Raw genomic sequence first — 13,038 nt, forward strand, 5'->3', positions numbered from 1 at the left:
GAGGTGGGGGGATACTGCAGTGCCCCTGCAGTGAGTACCTCCATGTACGTGAACAGCCTCAGATCTGTAGACATTTTGGTTTTTTCTGGGAGATGGTTTTAGGAAGCAGTTTGTCACAGAAAATGATGCACAGACATAGTCTTTGCAGTGACGGATGTGAGGAACACGCCGTACCATCACCAGATGGCCCTGTGGCCTCCTGGTGGGATCCTGGATTGGGGTGTGGGCTGCCTTCCACTCGGAGAGCCGTCCACGTGGTCTGAGAACCACAGACGCAGTTTGGATCATGTCCTCTAAGGAATAACAGGCGAGTCTTCAGCCACACAGAAAGTGAGCGAATGGCTCTGGGAGTGCTGTTAGGAAGGGTGTTTTCAGAAGCAGGACTGGAAGCAGAGTCTCACACAGTGCTTGGCCACAGTTGCCATGTGGCTGGTGGCATCAGGAATGTCAGCACAGGCGATTCTGCTACTTTAACCCCTGTGGCTGCCAGGGCTGCCCTGTGTGGGACTGTTAGCAGCTTCACAGAGGCCCTTGGGGGCCTGTAAGGTTTGTGCCATCCCAGGCAGAACTGGTGTTGTCTGTTGGCAGCCAGTGAGCTGCTCCACAGGCCTGGGGCCTCCACACCAAGACAGATCGGCACTCAGCAGCTTACCTGGCAAGGCAGTGGGTGTACCACCTTCTCTGAATCTGCAGGACTTCCCAGATCCTGTGACCTCAGCCTTTGACATCTGATGAGACACTTCCCTCCGGTTCTGTCACAAGTGGCCTGTGCCTTTGGTGGGGAACACTGTGCTGATAAATGCAGGTGTCAGCAGTGTGTGGACGAGCCAAGCTGCTCACGGGGGCAGGGGACTGAGACTGGGTGCTCTTAGCAGTGTGCTGCGTGGCTCTCCCTTCCTCTTTGGCTGCACCCTGGTGGGAAAAGGTGGTGGAGGGGATGTGGGGAGGTTGAAGGCCACATGGCTCAGTGGGCTTTGGGCCTGGAGGGCTCTGCCTGCACCAGGGTATAGTTTTGACACTGGGCGGTTGAGGGTTGCAAGCATATGGGGAAGGGGCTACACCCCGCTCTGTGTGAGCTGCAAGTGGGGGGCTCCTTGCAAGGCTGGGAAGGTGGAGGCATGAGCCTATGAGGTGGTGCTGTGGCCTCTGGGGCTGCTCTGCTGGAGCATGCGCCCGCTCTGCTGTGCTCACTTGTTCACGAGTGCAGCCACCTCTGTGGGGGGCTGGTGCTGCCCACGTGTCTTCCCAAGTGACGCTGTGCTTCTCTCGGGGGCTTCTTGGCACACGTGGCCGCGGGCATGGCAGTTCGTGGGACTGGCTCTGAGGCTGGTTTTGTTCTTCTAGCAAGTTGATGGGCTTTAATTTAGTAGGAAAATGCTTTTTTGCAATTTGCTAATTTCTTCTTGGTTGGAGGAAGTTATAGTGACGTGCTGTGGACACTATTCCATGTCCGCTCCTTTGAAGCAGGTGTTGCCCATCCTCTGGGCTGGCTGCCTGTGCTTAGGGATGGTGGGTTGTGGCTGCAGCACGTCCACTGGGCCGGGTGGTGTCCCCAGGAGCCTCACTGGAGTGGCTTGAGCAGAGGTGGGACACCTGCCAGTTTCCTGTTTCTGTATTGTGTCCTTTGACCCTCATGCTGGGTCATGCTTACTGATGAGGGTGAAGACACCTGTTCAAGGGGAGGCCATGAACTTGAAGCCAGGCCCATCAACCTGGGGGGTCTGGGCTGCCTGCTGGCCAGGTAAGCAAGCATCAGACGTTTGGAAGTGGGTTTGCGCTAGCCCTGGCTGCTGCACAAAGCCACCCCAGGGCTGCCCTCTCTGCCATCTGCTTGCAGTGTCTTTGTGGTGCCCAAGAATTCTCAGTGGCCGCCTCCAGGATGTAATGGCAGCCCCTTACCTTGCCTGGGGCCCTCGGCCCCTTGCCTGGAGCCCTGCCCTACTTGGTTTATGGCTCGGGTTCTGCTTTCCACAGGTGAGTGGGGTCCTGCCTGCCTGCGCTGTGGGCCATGGTTAGGACTTGCACATCCCTGGGTCCCTGTTGAGGACTGATGGCCCTGAGGGCATCACTCAGCCAACCATTAACGCAGCCCTCCCCTCCCTTCCCCTCCCCTGGGAGGCTCCAGAAGTATCTGGTGTGGCCCCGAGGAAGCACCGTCCTCTCGGCCTGGCCCAGGGCCCTCGGTCATAGCCTAGTCTCCCCAGGCACGAATTCTGCTCCCCACTCTGGGCCCAGGCTGCCCTTAGATGTCATCCTGAGTGGCCTGCTGGGTCCCTCCTGGGGCCCCACTGAGAGCCTGCCCCCCACCAAAAAACTCCATGGCTGGAGCCAAGACCCTGGCATCTCAGGGCTCTGTGAGCTGGGGCTGTGGGATCTGAGTCCAGGCTCGAGGGACAGTAGGCTGGGCTGCCAGGCCTCCCTGAGCTCCTTGGCACTTGTCCTCTGTGTGGCAGTGACTGGGCAGCCTTGCCCTGACTTCTCCCAGCACCACTGCCTTTCTTCTGTGGGGCCAGCCGGTCTCTTGGACAAAGGGAAGTAGCCAAGAGCTTGAAGGGATCTCTTGTTCCCTCGGACATGAGCGGAGGTCATCTGGAGGGTGAGGCTCCAAGGCTGGCCCTCCCCACTGTGCATGTCCCTCAGGGGAGGGTCAGTCACAACCTGGAGGCAAGAATCCCCTACCTTGAGGACAAGGCCACTACACCCCAGGACTTTGTGATTCTCTGACCATTCTAAATGCCGAGTGTCACAAACACGGCCTCCCAAGGTGTTGTGTGCCCACTTGGGAGCGGCTTGCAGGACAAGGGGACCATCTGACCCCTGGGTGGACACGAGGTGGACTGTGTCGGTTGATGTCAGGCTGTGTATGGGGCTGTGTTTTGATTTGGGGCATATGAACCCTCTTCGTGTCCGGGAGGTTTGAGGCAGTAGCCACCAGCACCCAAATGCTCATGAGAGGGAAAGGGGCCTCATCTTGGGCTCAATTTTTCACTGGCAATTGGCAGTCACCACTTAGTTAGAGGAAGACACTGCCTGGAGCACCAGGCTGAGGCCTGGCAGCCTGAGTGACTGTCCCCTCCTCAGGACCACACAGGTGTGCAGAACGGCATTCTTGCTCAGGCCTCAGAGGGCCAGAGTCTCCTCCCTGTTTTACAAATGCCCCTTCCCACTGTGGTCTCACTTTCATTAGGAACGAGGAATGCATCTTTTTGGCCTTTGGGGTTTTCTTTTCATCAGAAGACTTGTTCCAGCCAACTGAAGGTGGGAGGACTTCACCGTCATGGGGCGGGGGGGGGTGCTGGCCCTAACTGACCCACCCAGTTCTCCCCCACACCTTTCCCCAGAATCCATGGGCTTGGCACCCCCACGCAGTTCCCCCAGACAGGAGGCTGCCCTCCCCCTCAGGTGCCTCATCTGTCACCCCCACTTTGTGGACAAGTCTGGGGGTCCAGGCCCACTCGTCCCCCAGCATTTCTGTGGGGTGGCTATTTTGTGTCTGCTGGGTAGAGCTGTGCCTGCATTGGCTCTGGCTCTGGTGGGCGCAGCTCAGCCGAGATACGTCTGACACTTCCCCCACAAGAGGTATCTGAGGTTTCTCAGTGTCAGAGTCAGACAGTGCTGGGGCCGTGGTTTTTCCCTGGGTGGGAACTGAGCTTAATTTCCATGTCCTGCTTCAGTGGCTGCTCAGACAGGAAGCTCCACCCTGGCCTGCGTCACCAGCCCCCTGCCCCTTCTGCAGTCACCTGGGGAGGGGCCCACATGGTTCCGGAAGGGGGCTCTGCTGCACGCAGGTGCAGGTCACCGCGTCAGGGCCTCTGCCAGACATCACTGAGACGTTTCCCCAAGAAGGCAACAGCGCTAAGTGGGTGTTTTAAGTGCCCTTTTTCCCTGAATGGTTGTTTCAGTGCCTTTGAAAAAACTGTCCCTGGCTGAGTCTGTGGGTTTGCCTCTGATCTTCCCTCAGGAGCAGGGCTGCTCCGGCCACCGGGGCAGCTGCTTCTGTGTGAGGACAGGCCGCCTCTCTCCCCAGGGCCCGACACGTGAAGGTCATTGTCTTTCTCCCTTGGCCAAGTTGGAGATGTGGCTTCCCGCCCCCTCTGGCCCTGGACCTGCTCCCTGAGATGGCCTCAGGCCTCCTGGGGTCCTGGCGCATACACCACACTCTGTCATGCCGCCTGTCATCCAGGGGGAGGCCCCCTGGCCTTGGTGGAATCACCCCCAGGGCCCTGCGCTTGGGCCGGCCTGTCTCCTGAGTGTCACAGTGGCGAGGCTTGCTCCTGGCTTCCCGACTGAAGGCGAGGGGCCCCCATTGGCCATGTCTTCCTGAGGTCGCGCTGTGAAGGGCTCCTCACCCGACGTGGGCGGTTCTGTATTGGCCTGGGTTGGAGACCCTGAACAGCTGCCCTGGGGGCTTCCTTGCTGTCCTGTGGGGCCCAGGGTCCTCTTGGACACACCTGAGTCCCTCATGGTTTCTGCTCCAGCCCCAGTATTGGGGGAGGAATGCTTTCTCTTCCAAAGACTGTTGTTTTTGTGCTGCGGAGAGATCCCGTGTCAGCCGCGTCTGGCAGACGGGACGTGTCGCAGGGGTCTCCAGCCATGGGTGGGGGGCCGTCTCCTCATTCTCGTGAGGCCCAGGTGGACGTTTGGGTGAAGGGTCTGGAGGTTTTCCCTTCAGACCGTACTGTCCGTTTCACTTGTTGGCTGAGGCGACATGCTGTAACGTCTCAGAGGCACAGCACAGGGGCCTGGGACGAGCGAGGGTCCCGTGGGCAGCTCCTCCGACAGCAGGGTCAGTGAGAAACGAGGAACACGGGAGCAGAGCAGTGCCCCACGTGGCAGAGCTCGGTCGGTAGAACGTGTGCTTTGTTCTGAGAATGCTTCCTTCTTTGGGGAGGGGGCGGCCCTTCCCAGACTCATGAGGACCTGAGCACAGATGTGCTGGGGTCGCTCCCAGAGGGTACCATGGCTATGCATCTGCTTTAGGTCCTGACACTGGCGTGCGTGAGGGGCTGGTTTCCTCCAGGGCCCCACAGAGAGCGTGGTCAGCTTCTAGGGGAGTGTCACGATGGACGGGGACGAGGGGACTTAGGGTCAGGCAGAGCCGCTGTGGAAAAGGAGAGCGGCCTTGGCGCTCCACCCAGAACCCGCTGCAGCTGTGGGCTGAGGTCACCGCGTAACGGCCCCACAAACGGCACAACAACGTCCACTCTGTTCTCAAGGGGATGACGTGTCCCTTAGCAGCAATGTCCGACTTACCTTTTTGCACACGGCTTGTGCAGCCTTCATGGCCCTTCAGTGCAACGTGAGCGACGTCTCGTGAGTGGGATGCCCCGTGTGCATAGCTGAGTCTGCTCTTTGTGTCCCGGGGGTCCTTCATGGCTAGGCAGCTATGGGCCTCGGGACAGCCTGCGCTGGCGGGGCGGGTGGGCAGGCCCTGCCCCAGGGGTCAGAGGTGCCAACAGGGCCTTTTCTGTTGGTCACAGGTTTCCTCTGAGCCCCCGGCCTCCATAAGACCCAAAACAGACGACGCCTCTTCCCAGTCCCCTGCGTCTTCTGAGAAGGACAAGCAGTCCAGCTGGCTGCGGACCCTGGCTGGTTCTTCCAATAAGGTTCTGCGCAGGGGCCTGTTTGGGGTTCTTGGGAAGTGGGTGCTGGGCTCAGCCTCTGGGATATGAAGTGGCTCATCTCTGTCCCAGCTGCTTACAGAGAGACTCTTTCTCGACAGAGCCTTGGCTGTGTTCACCCTCGCCAGCGCCTCTCTGCGTTCCGACCCTGGTCCCCTGCAGTTTCAGCAAGTGAAAAGGAGCTCTCCCCGCACCTCCCGGCCCTGATTCGAGACAGGTGAGCCCATGCCGGCACCTGGCTCCTCCGCTGCCGGTGCTACATGCCCAGGCCTGCAGTGTCTTGGTCAAGTCAGTGCTGGTGTGGGTTCCTCACTTGGTTGGCACTGGGGTGAGCATATCTAGAAATTTCTGTGGTATTCTTGGGTGGAGTTGGGCGCAGCCTCCTCGTGGCCGTGCTGGGCAGCCTGTGCTTCAGCCTGCCCAGGGCAGCTGGCTAGCGGGAAACATTTATGGTCCTTAGTTACCTAATGGTTGACATTAAGATTTGGGGTTCAAAGAAAAAGTGTTTCCTCTGAAACATCTTTAAGGGTGGCGAGTCCCACCATGAGTCTTTGTGGTGCCAGCACTGTGTGGACCATGTGTCAGGAGAGTGCAGGTGGTGGGGGGCTCGGCAGGGCAGACACACCTTGGCCTAACACCTGCCTGTGTCCTTCCAGCTTTTACTCCTACAAGAGCTTTGAGACGGCCGTGGCCCCCAACGTGGCCCTCGCACCTCCAGCCCAGCAGAAGGTGGTGCACAGCCCAGCATGTGCTGCCGTCGTCTCCCGGGCCCCGGAGCCTCTCGCCACCTGCATCCAGCCACGGAAGCGGAAGCTGACGGTGGACACCCCAGGAGCCCCCGAGACGCTGGTGCCCGTAGCCGCCCCCGAGGAGGACAAGGACTCGGAAGCGGAGGTTGAAGTTGAAAGCAGAGAGGAATGTAAGTGTGAGTTGATGTCTTTCTCTACTCCCCGCGGGGCCAGGTACGAGGTGGCGCTGCAGGGGTCAGGTCAGGAGGAGTTGGGTGTCCTGGGCCACACCCTCTGGGCAGGGTCTGTCTTTGGTGAGAAGCCGTGAGCGCCTCCAACCCTGTTCCGTTTCCGTCTGTTTTCAGTCACCTCCTCCTTGTCCTCGCTCTCTTCCCCGTCCTTCACTTCGTCCAGCTCTGCCAAGGACCTGAGCTCCCCCGGCGTGCACGCCCCACCCACCGTCGCCCCCGACGCGGCGGCCCCGGCCGAGGCCCCGAGCGGGCTGGAGGCTGAGCTGGAGCACCTGCGGCAGGCGCTGGAGGGCGGCCTGGACAGCAAGGAAGCCAAAGAGAAGTTCCTGCACGAGGTGGTCAAGATGCGCGTGAAGCAGGAGGAGAAGCTGAACGCGGCCCTGCAGGCCAAGCGCAGCCTCCACCAGGTGAGGCCGCGGCCGGTGTCATGGGCGGCCCAGGGCCTGGCGGGAGTTCTGTCCCCAGAGGGCCACGGCTCTGCCTGTGGAGACCCTTTGGGCTTCCTAGGAGGCTCCTGCAGCAGGGGAGACCACAGCTCTCCTGTCAGGCCCCACACGGCCAGTCACATGCCCTGTGTGGTGGCCTCGCTAATGAAGCTGGCATGTTCCTGTGGCATAATGAAGATCGGGCTATTTTTAGTGGCAAGTGAGGAGCAGCTGTGCAGAGACAATAATTCCTGGCTCTAGGTGCCAGGAGCGGGTGCTCGCGGGCTCCTCCAGCGAGGCCTGTTGTCTGCAGCGCGTGAGCGTGAGGGGCACGTTTCCTAAAGCTTTGTGTTGTAGAGGGTGGCCACTCCCAGGCCTCCCAGACAGGGAAGAGGGGTGCTCGGCACACATGCACACACACGCGCCTCTCCTGCGGTAGCCCCGGATCCTGCATCTCCTTTTCATGTTGTTTTGGTCTTTTCCTGACACAAGGATGGAGGCTGCGCTCTCAGGCGGGCGGGTGGGGAGCGCGGCAGGCAGGGCCTCCACCGGCTGAGGCCCAAGCACCCAGACGGGCTGGCTTCACCCCTCGTGGCGTCTGGCAGCCCGAGGCAGCCTGCGTGCGTGGGCTTTAGCACAACACAGCCCGGCGGTCGTCAGCCGCAGGATGGCCAACACGCTCCTGAGCGTGTTAGTCACTCCCCAGCCACTGTTGTCCCTGCTGTGGTTGGAGGTGTGATTTCCCACAGGCATATTCATGGGGCTGTTTGCAGCGTGGGTCAGGAGTCGCAGTGGATACTTGAAGAAAAGGGGAAAGGGCTGCGGGAGAGCCCAGGCTGGGGATGTCTCTGTCTGGCTGTGTGGGCGACCCTGGGCGCCTCCGACGGTGCCATGTGTGAGGCCACTTGCTCTGCGTGCGCAGGAGCCAGAGAATCTGCTAGGGGGAGGCGAGCGCGGCCGGCCGCGGGCCCAGCCGTGGGTGTGGGGAGCTCCCGGGGGGATGGGGCGTCGGGCCTGGTGACCCTGAGCCGGCCCCGCCCGCCCGCCCTCCAGGAGCTGGAGTTCCTGCGCGTGGCCAAGAAGGAGAAGCTGCGGGAAGCCACGGAGGCCAAGCGCAACCTGCGGAAGGAGATCGAGCGTCTCCGCGCCGAGAATGAGAAGAAGATGAAGGAAGCCAACGAGTCGCGGATGCGCCTGAAGCGGGAGCTGGACCAGGCGCGGCAGGCCCGGGTGTGCGACAAGGGCTGCGAGGCCGGCCGCCTGCGCGCCAAATACTCGGCGCAGGTAGGCATACGGGCCGGGGCGTCCAGTAGGCCTGGGTGCTGCGGGGGGAGGCCCCAGCACCCGACACCAGGGCTCCCCTCCCGGCCACACTCCACTTCTTGCTGGTTTGCTTGAGACAAACTCTGAGCCAGGCCTGGGGGTTGGGAGGGAGCCCCCAGATCTGGAGAGGTCGGGGTCTGCCAGTGTGGACCACGGAACCACTTGTCTCACCCAGCCAGGGAGGTGGGGGCGGCCCCGCTCGGGTGCTGTGTGAGTGGACGCCGAAGGGGCCTGAGCCTCTCGGTTGCTGCGGGGACCAGGGCCGGACTCCTGTCCTGGTGGCTCTGCAGGGTCTCTGCAGGCCCTTCTGCCACGCCCTGCCTCCCTGGTGGACCTGCGTCCCGACCTAGGGTAGGGACTCGTGTGTGCCGAGGCGGGGTGCCGGGGGTCCGGAGTGGGCGCTGCTGACCCCCGGCTCCGTTTCAGATTGAGGACCTGCAGGTGAAGCTGCAGCACGCGGAGGCCGACCGTGAGCAGCTGCGAGCCGACCTGCTGCGGGAGCGGGAGGCCCGCGAGCACCTGGAGAAGGTGGTGAAGGAGCTGCAGGAGCAGCTGTGGCCGCGGCCCCGCCCCGAGCCCACGGGCAGCGACGGCGCCGCCGAGCTGGAGCCCTAGCGACCCTGTGTCCGCCGCGGCGCTGACGGCCACGCGGTGCAGGGAGCCGCCGCTCACAGCACAACGTCTTACTGTGCCTATTACCAAGCGAGTGTTTGTAACCACATACTTTTGAAATCCACTGCAAAATTTTCTACTGGCCAAGTTCAAGTGAGCGAGCCGCGTCCCCACTGCAGCCGGAGACGGGGGCACTTGGCAGCTGTGGCTGGTCCTCTGCTTGCTGGAACGTTCTAACATTCACACTTTTGTTATAAGCTATTTAAAACCAATAAGGAGACTTGGTATTCAGAAAACCAACACGTTTTTTAGTGACTAACTTTTAAAAGCCCCAATACATGACACCATCTGAAGACCGAGGGCGCTTGCCCGCCCCGGGAAGCCATCCCAGCTCATCTGTGCCCGCGGCTGCGAGAGGACGGCAGGGGTTTTTCTTCAGAGTCTATTTTTTCAGCGACAAGGACCCAGGTCTTCCCGCTGCTGCCAAGGAGAGTGGGGGGAGTGCCGCGTGCAAGATGAGCCCAAACACTGCCCGCCTTACCGACGCCCACCTGGCCGGCGCGGGGCAGGGGAGCCCCACGGGGACTGTCCACCTCGGGAGGGCTCCGGCCCCGGCCCCCAGGCTCCGGCCGCCCTCCTCCGCAGGTGCTGACCTGCGTCAGGGTGAACACGGCCAGCCCGCAGGCCCTCAGCCCCTCCGGGGACGCTGCTCAATCACAGCGACCCCTTCTCAGTCTGGCAAATGTTGCTCCTTTCATTTTGGGACTGAGGCTGCAGCATTGGAACAAAACAGCATTATATCATTTTTTATTTTTATTTTTGTTCATTTAAACGTATATTTAGAACTGCACTTTGTCAAAAATCTTCCCTTCTCTTTTTATTCCCCAGTTGACTGAGGTTTTTACCGATTTATAGAGCAGTTCAAATCCTAAGTGCTCGAGTGCTTAGAAATCCCCTCTGGTGCTTGGTTGAACAAGGGAATCACAAGAAAACGAAATGCAAAAACTGAACTTCGGGGGTCGTTCTGTGCCTTCCAGCATCTTGTACAGCAAATCCTGACTCGTGTCTTTTTACCCCCAAAATACCTGTCTTCAGTAGCGATCGAACCTGCCACTATCAAAATAAGTTACTTGCATTTATTCCAAATAATCTCGTTTACTCTCAACTGTTTATGCAAATTGTATAAGGTTTCTTATGCCCAAGCTTGAAAAATGATTTCCCAGTAGACAAGAGGCGGCTACCCATCCTAAAATTATGGTATTTATTTACATAAGAAAGGTCTTACAGGAATACTTTGCTTGAATCCGTTCTAACACCCGCGGCAGCTGTGCAGCTCGTGCAGGTGTGAACGACCTCAAGGCCTCGTGACCACCGGCAGCAGGAGCAAAGACCGGAGACTGCTAAGCCCTTACGTTTGGGTGACTAAGTTGTCTGCAGGGTTTTGCCCTTGGTTTACTGAGGGGGGCTCGGTGGCAGCTGGCCCTCCCTTCTAAAGTGCAATGCAAAAGGGACATCATGTATATGCAGCGTTTGTTTGGGAATTTTTTTCTTTTGCTTTTGTTTTCTTTTGCAGTTACTAATCTGTATGCATGGGATTTTACACCTCTGCCATAGGTAGACCCATCGATGGGCATTATTACCGTGTGTTGTAAAGGGTCGGTTTTGTTACGCAACACGCAGAATGCTGTTGTTAGCCTTGTTTTTTCCAGAGTTGTGTTTTTTCAGTCATTTCTTCAAGGGAAACTAAATGATTTAGTTGGAGCAAAGCTTTACGTGTGTTGGTGTGCTTCTGTGTGACTGTCTTATGTCGCCAAGTCTGAAAATCACAGCCAGGCCCCTGCCGCGGGGCTGCCCAGTTCGCTCTGTTTGCTTCTGAGGTTTTCGGCTCCAGAGGGAGATGAACTTCTGTAAGTTGTGTCTGGGGGCAAAGCCGCTCCTGCCCTCACCCGTCCCCTCTGGTCACCACTGGGTCCACATCTCCAGTGGCTCTGCTTTGTCCCCTAACATTGGGAAGAGCTGTGTCTGCAGCAGAAACTCTTCCCCAAGGGCCAGGTGGACTTCGGCCCTGGGAAGGTCCTCATGCTCTCAACCCGTTCGTCCCCCCTGGGCCTGCCCCGCCCACCCCTTCCACACTTTCCTTCAGCCCCCTGGCCCTGGCCAGCCCCGGAAACCCAGGCCCTGCCGTCAGTGGGAACCAGGCACAGGCAGGCTCCCCGTCACCAGCAGCTCGCGCTCCCTGGCAGTTCCTGTCACTTCCTTCCCTCTGGGCTCCGCGGGGCCCCTTCCTTGGTCAATGTCTGCAGGGGCACTGGGGGTGTCCCACCGCGTCATGTCCATCCTCGGGGGCTTGAGCCTGAGGGCCAGTGCAGCTGCAGCCTAGGTGGTCTTCAGGAAACGGGAGAAGAGGTGCTCATCGCGCAGGCTGTTGACTCTCCCTGTATGTGAAATCCATATGGAAACGCTGTGTGTTCGGTTTAGTTATGCATCATTTCTATACTGAAAGGAGACCTTTCACGAAGGGACTAAACAGCAGCAATAACATTCATGTCTACGGAGCAGCTAACTCTCACACGATACTCTGCCTTTCGTACAGGACTAGCCAGTGCAGGACAGTTACCGTGTAAATACCTTTTTCATTTTACGCCGTTTGTATTATACGTGGATATGGTGGTTCCTTTTTCAGAAACTCTTTTTCTTACCTGGTAGTTGTCTCGTTCTCTGGGTTGTTTTTAACAACCGGAGGAACAATCGCGCTCATCCTCCAGAGGGGACGGCGAAGCCCCTTTTGCCAGTTTCCGTGGTGACGGCTTCCCCCGTGGGCGCCCGGCCGCCACCGAGGACTTTCCGCCCAGGCTCGCCGACCCCACTCCCGCCCCGCTCCGCTCTCCGTCCAGCAGGTCGGGGGAGGCGTTTTCATTGTTGCTTTAAGTCAGGAGTCACAAGTGACATTTTTTTTTCAAGTAAGGAAAAAAAGAACCCACCTCTACCTTCACAGCCACCCGGAGTCCTGTGTCCCGTCCCTGTGTCGATGCTGCTGCTAATGACAATACGACGGCTTACTCTGCTATCTGAAAGCTATTTTTATGTAATTAATGTATGCTTTCTTGTTTATAAATGCCTGATTTGAAAAGAAAAAAGAGAAAAAGCTTGGCATATTTATCTATTCCGCTGTGTACCTGTTAGTCCTTTTGCCCCCGAAACAGATGACGTTGTACAATAAAGGACTTTGAGAGTACCGTGGGACGCATGCTTCTGCCCACCCCGAGCCCCTTCTCTTGGGCCACCAGGGGGGTGAGCGCAGGAAAGGGAGGGGCGTCTGTGGGTGGGTCAGACCCTCCTCATAGCCCCGGCCAGTGGGGGCAGTGCCAGGGCAGGAGATGGAGTGGCAGTCTGGGGAGGCAAGGCCATCCCCTGGACCAGTCAAGGTCACAGCTTCCCAAGGGCAGTAGACCCATCCCCCAGGACAGATCACCAACTTCTTGAAGAGTCACCTCATATCATTTAATGGGTAAGGGGATGGGTGGTATCAGAGTCCTGGACCTCAGGGTGCTGCCCTGAGGGAGGAGCAGAGGCCCCTTCCCTGCCTGACCCCAGGAGGGGGTCCCAGACCCCACAGTCCCCGCTGGTCTGGGGCACGGGGGTGCAGTGCTGTGAGCCTGTCTCGTGGAGGAGCCCATGGCCGAGGGCCCAGGTGCCAGGCCGCCGCCTGTGCTTCCTTTGGCCACCATGTCCCAGCTCCCCAGCTCTCCACCCACGGGAAGCCCCCCGAACCCAGGCAGGGGGGAGCTCGCCCCTCCTCCAGTGCCCCTACCTGGGGCCCAGAAGAGCTTACAGACCCCCTGCCACATTAGGGGCCCTTGGCGGGGGTGGGTACAAGGTGGGCTCAAGTCCAGACAGCCCCCCCCAGGAGTGGGGCTTTTCCCTGTGGGACTTACACATCCAGACCAGGCCCTGGGTGAGGGTCAGTGGGCCCAGGAGGAAGAGTGGCTGGGGTCACGGGGCACCCTGAGGGTGGTGGCCGGCCAAGGGCCCATTCATGCCAGTACTGGGCACTCGCACCTCCTGGGGGACCGCATGG

General features: G+C 59.4%; 1 protein-coding gene across 1 annotated transcript in view; it reads left to right on the forward strand.

Annotated features, from left to right (window-relative positions):
* SKI (SKI proto-oncogene) overlaps positions 1-12,179 on the forward strand; it is a 70,135-nt gene extending 57,956 nt beyond the window's left edge. The window contains exons 2-7 of the mRNA XM_063106164.1: positions 5,481-5,606; positions 5,723-5,838; positions 6,278-6,540; positions 6,715-7,007; positions 8,079-8,309; positions 8,775-12,179. Coding sequence (XP_062962234.1) covers positions 5,481-5,606; positions 5,723-5,838; positions 6,278-6,540; positions 6,715-7,007; positions 8,079-8,309; positions 8,775-8,963 — 1,218 coding nt within the window. The 3' untranslated portion in view covers positions 8,964-12,179. The remainder of the gene's footprint in view (positions 1-5,480; positions 5,607-5,722; positions 5,839-6,277; positions 6,541-6,714; positions 7,008-8,078; positions 8,310-8,774) is intronic.
* Positions 12,180-13,038: the final 859 nt, after the last annotated feature.

This window comes from Cynocephalus volans, chromosome 8 (genome assembly GCF_027409185.1).
Source record: "Cynocephalus volans isolate mCynVol1 chromosome 8, mCynVol1.pri, whole genome shotgun sequence".
Taxonomy (NCBI): Eukaryota; Metazoa; Chordata; class Mammalia; order Dermoptera; family Cynocephalidae; genus Cynocephalus; species Cynocephalus volans.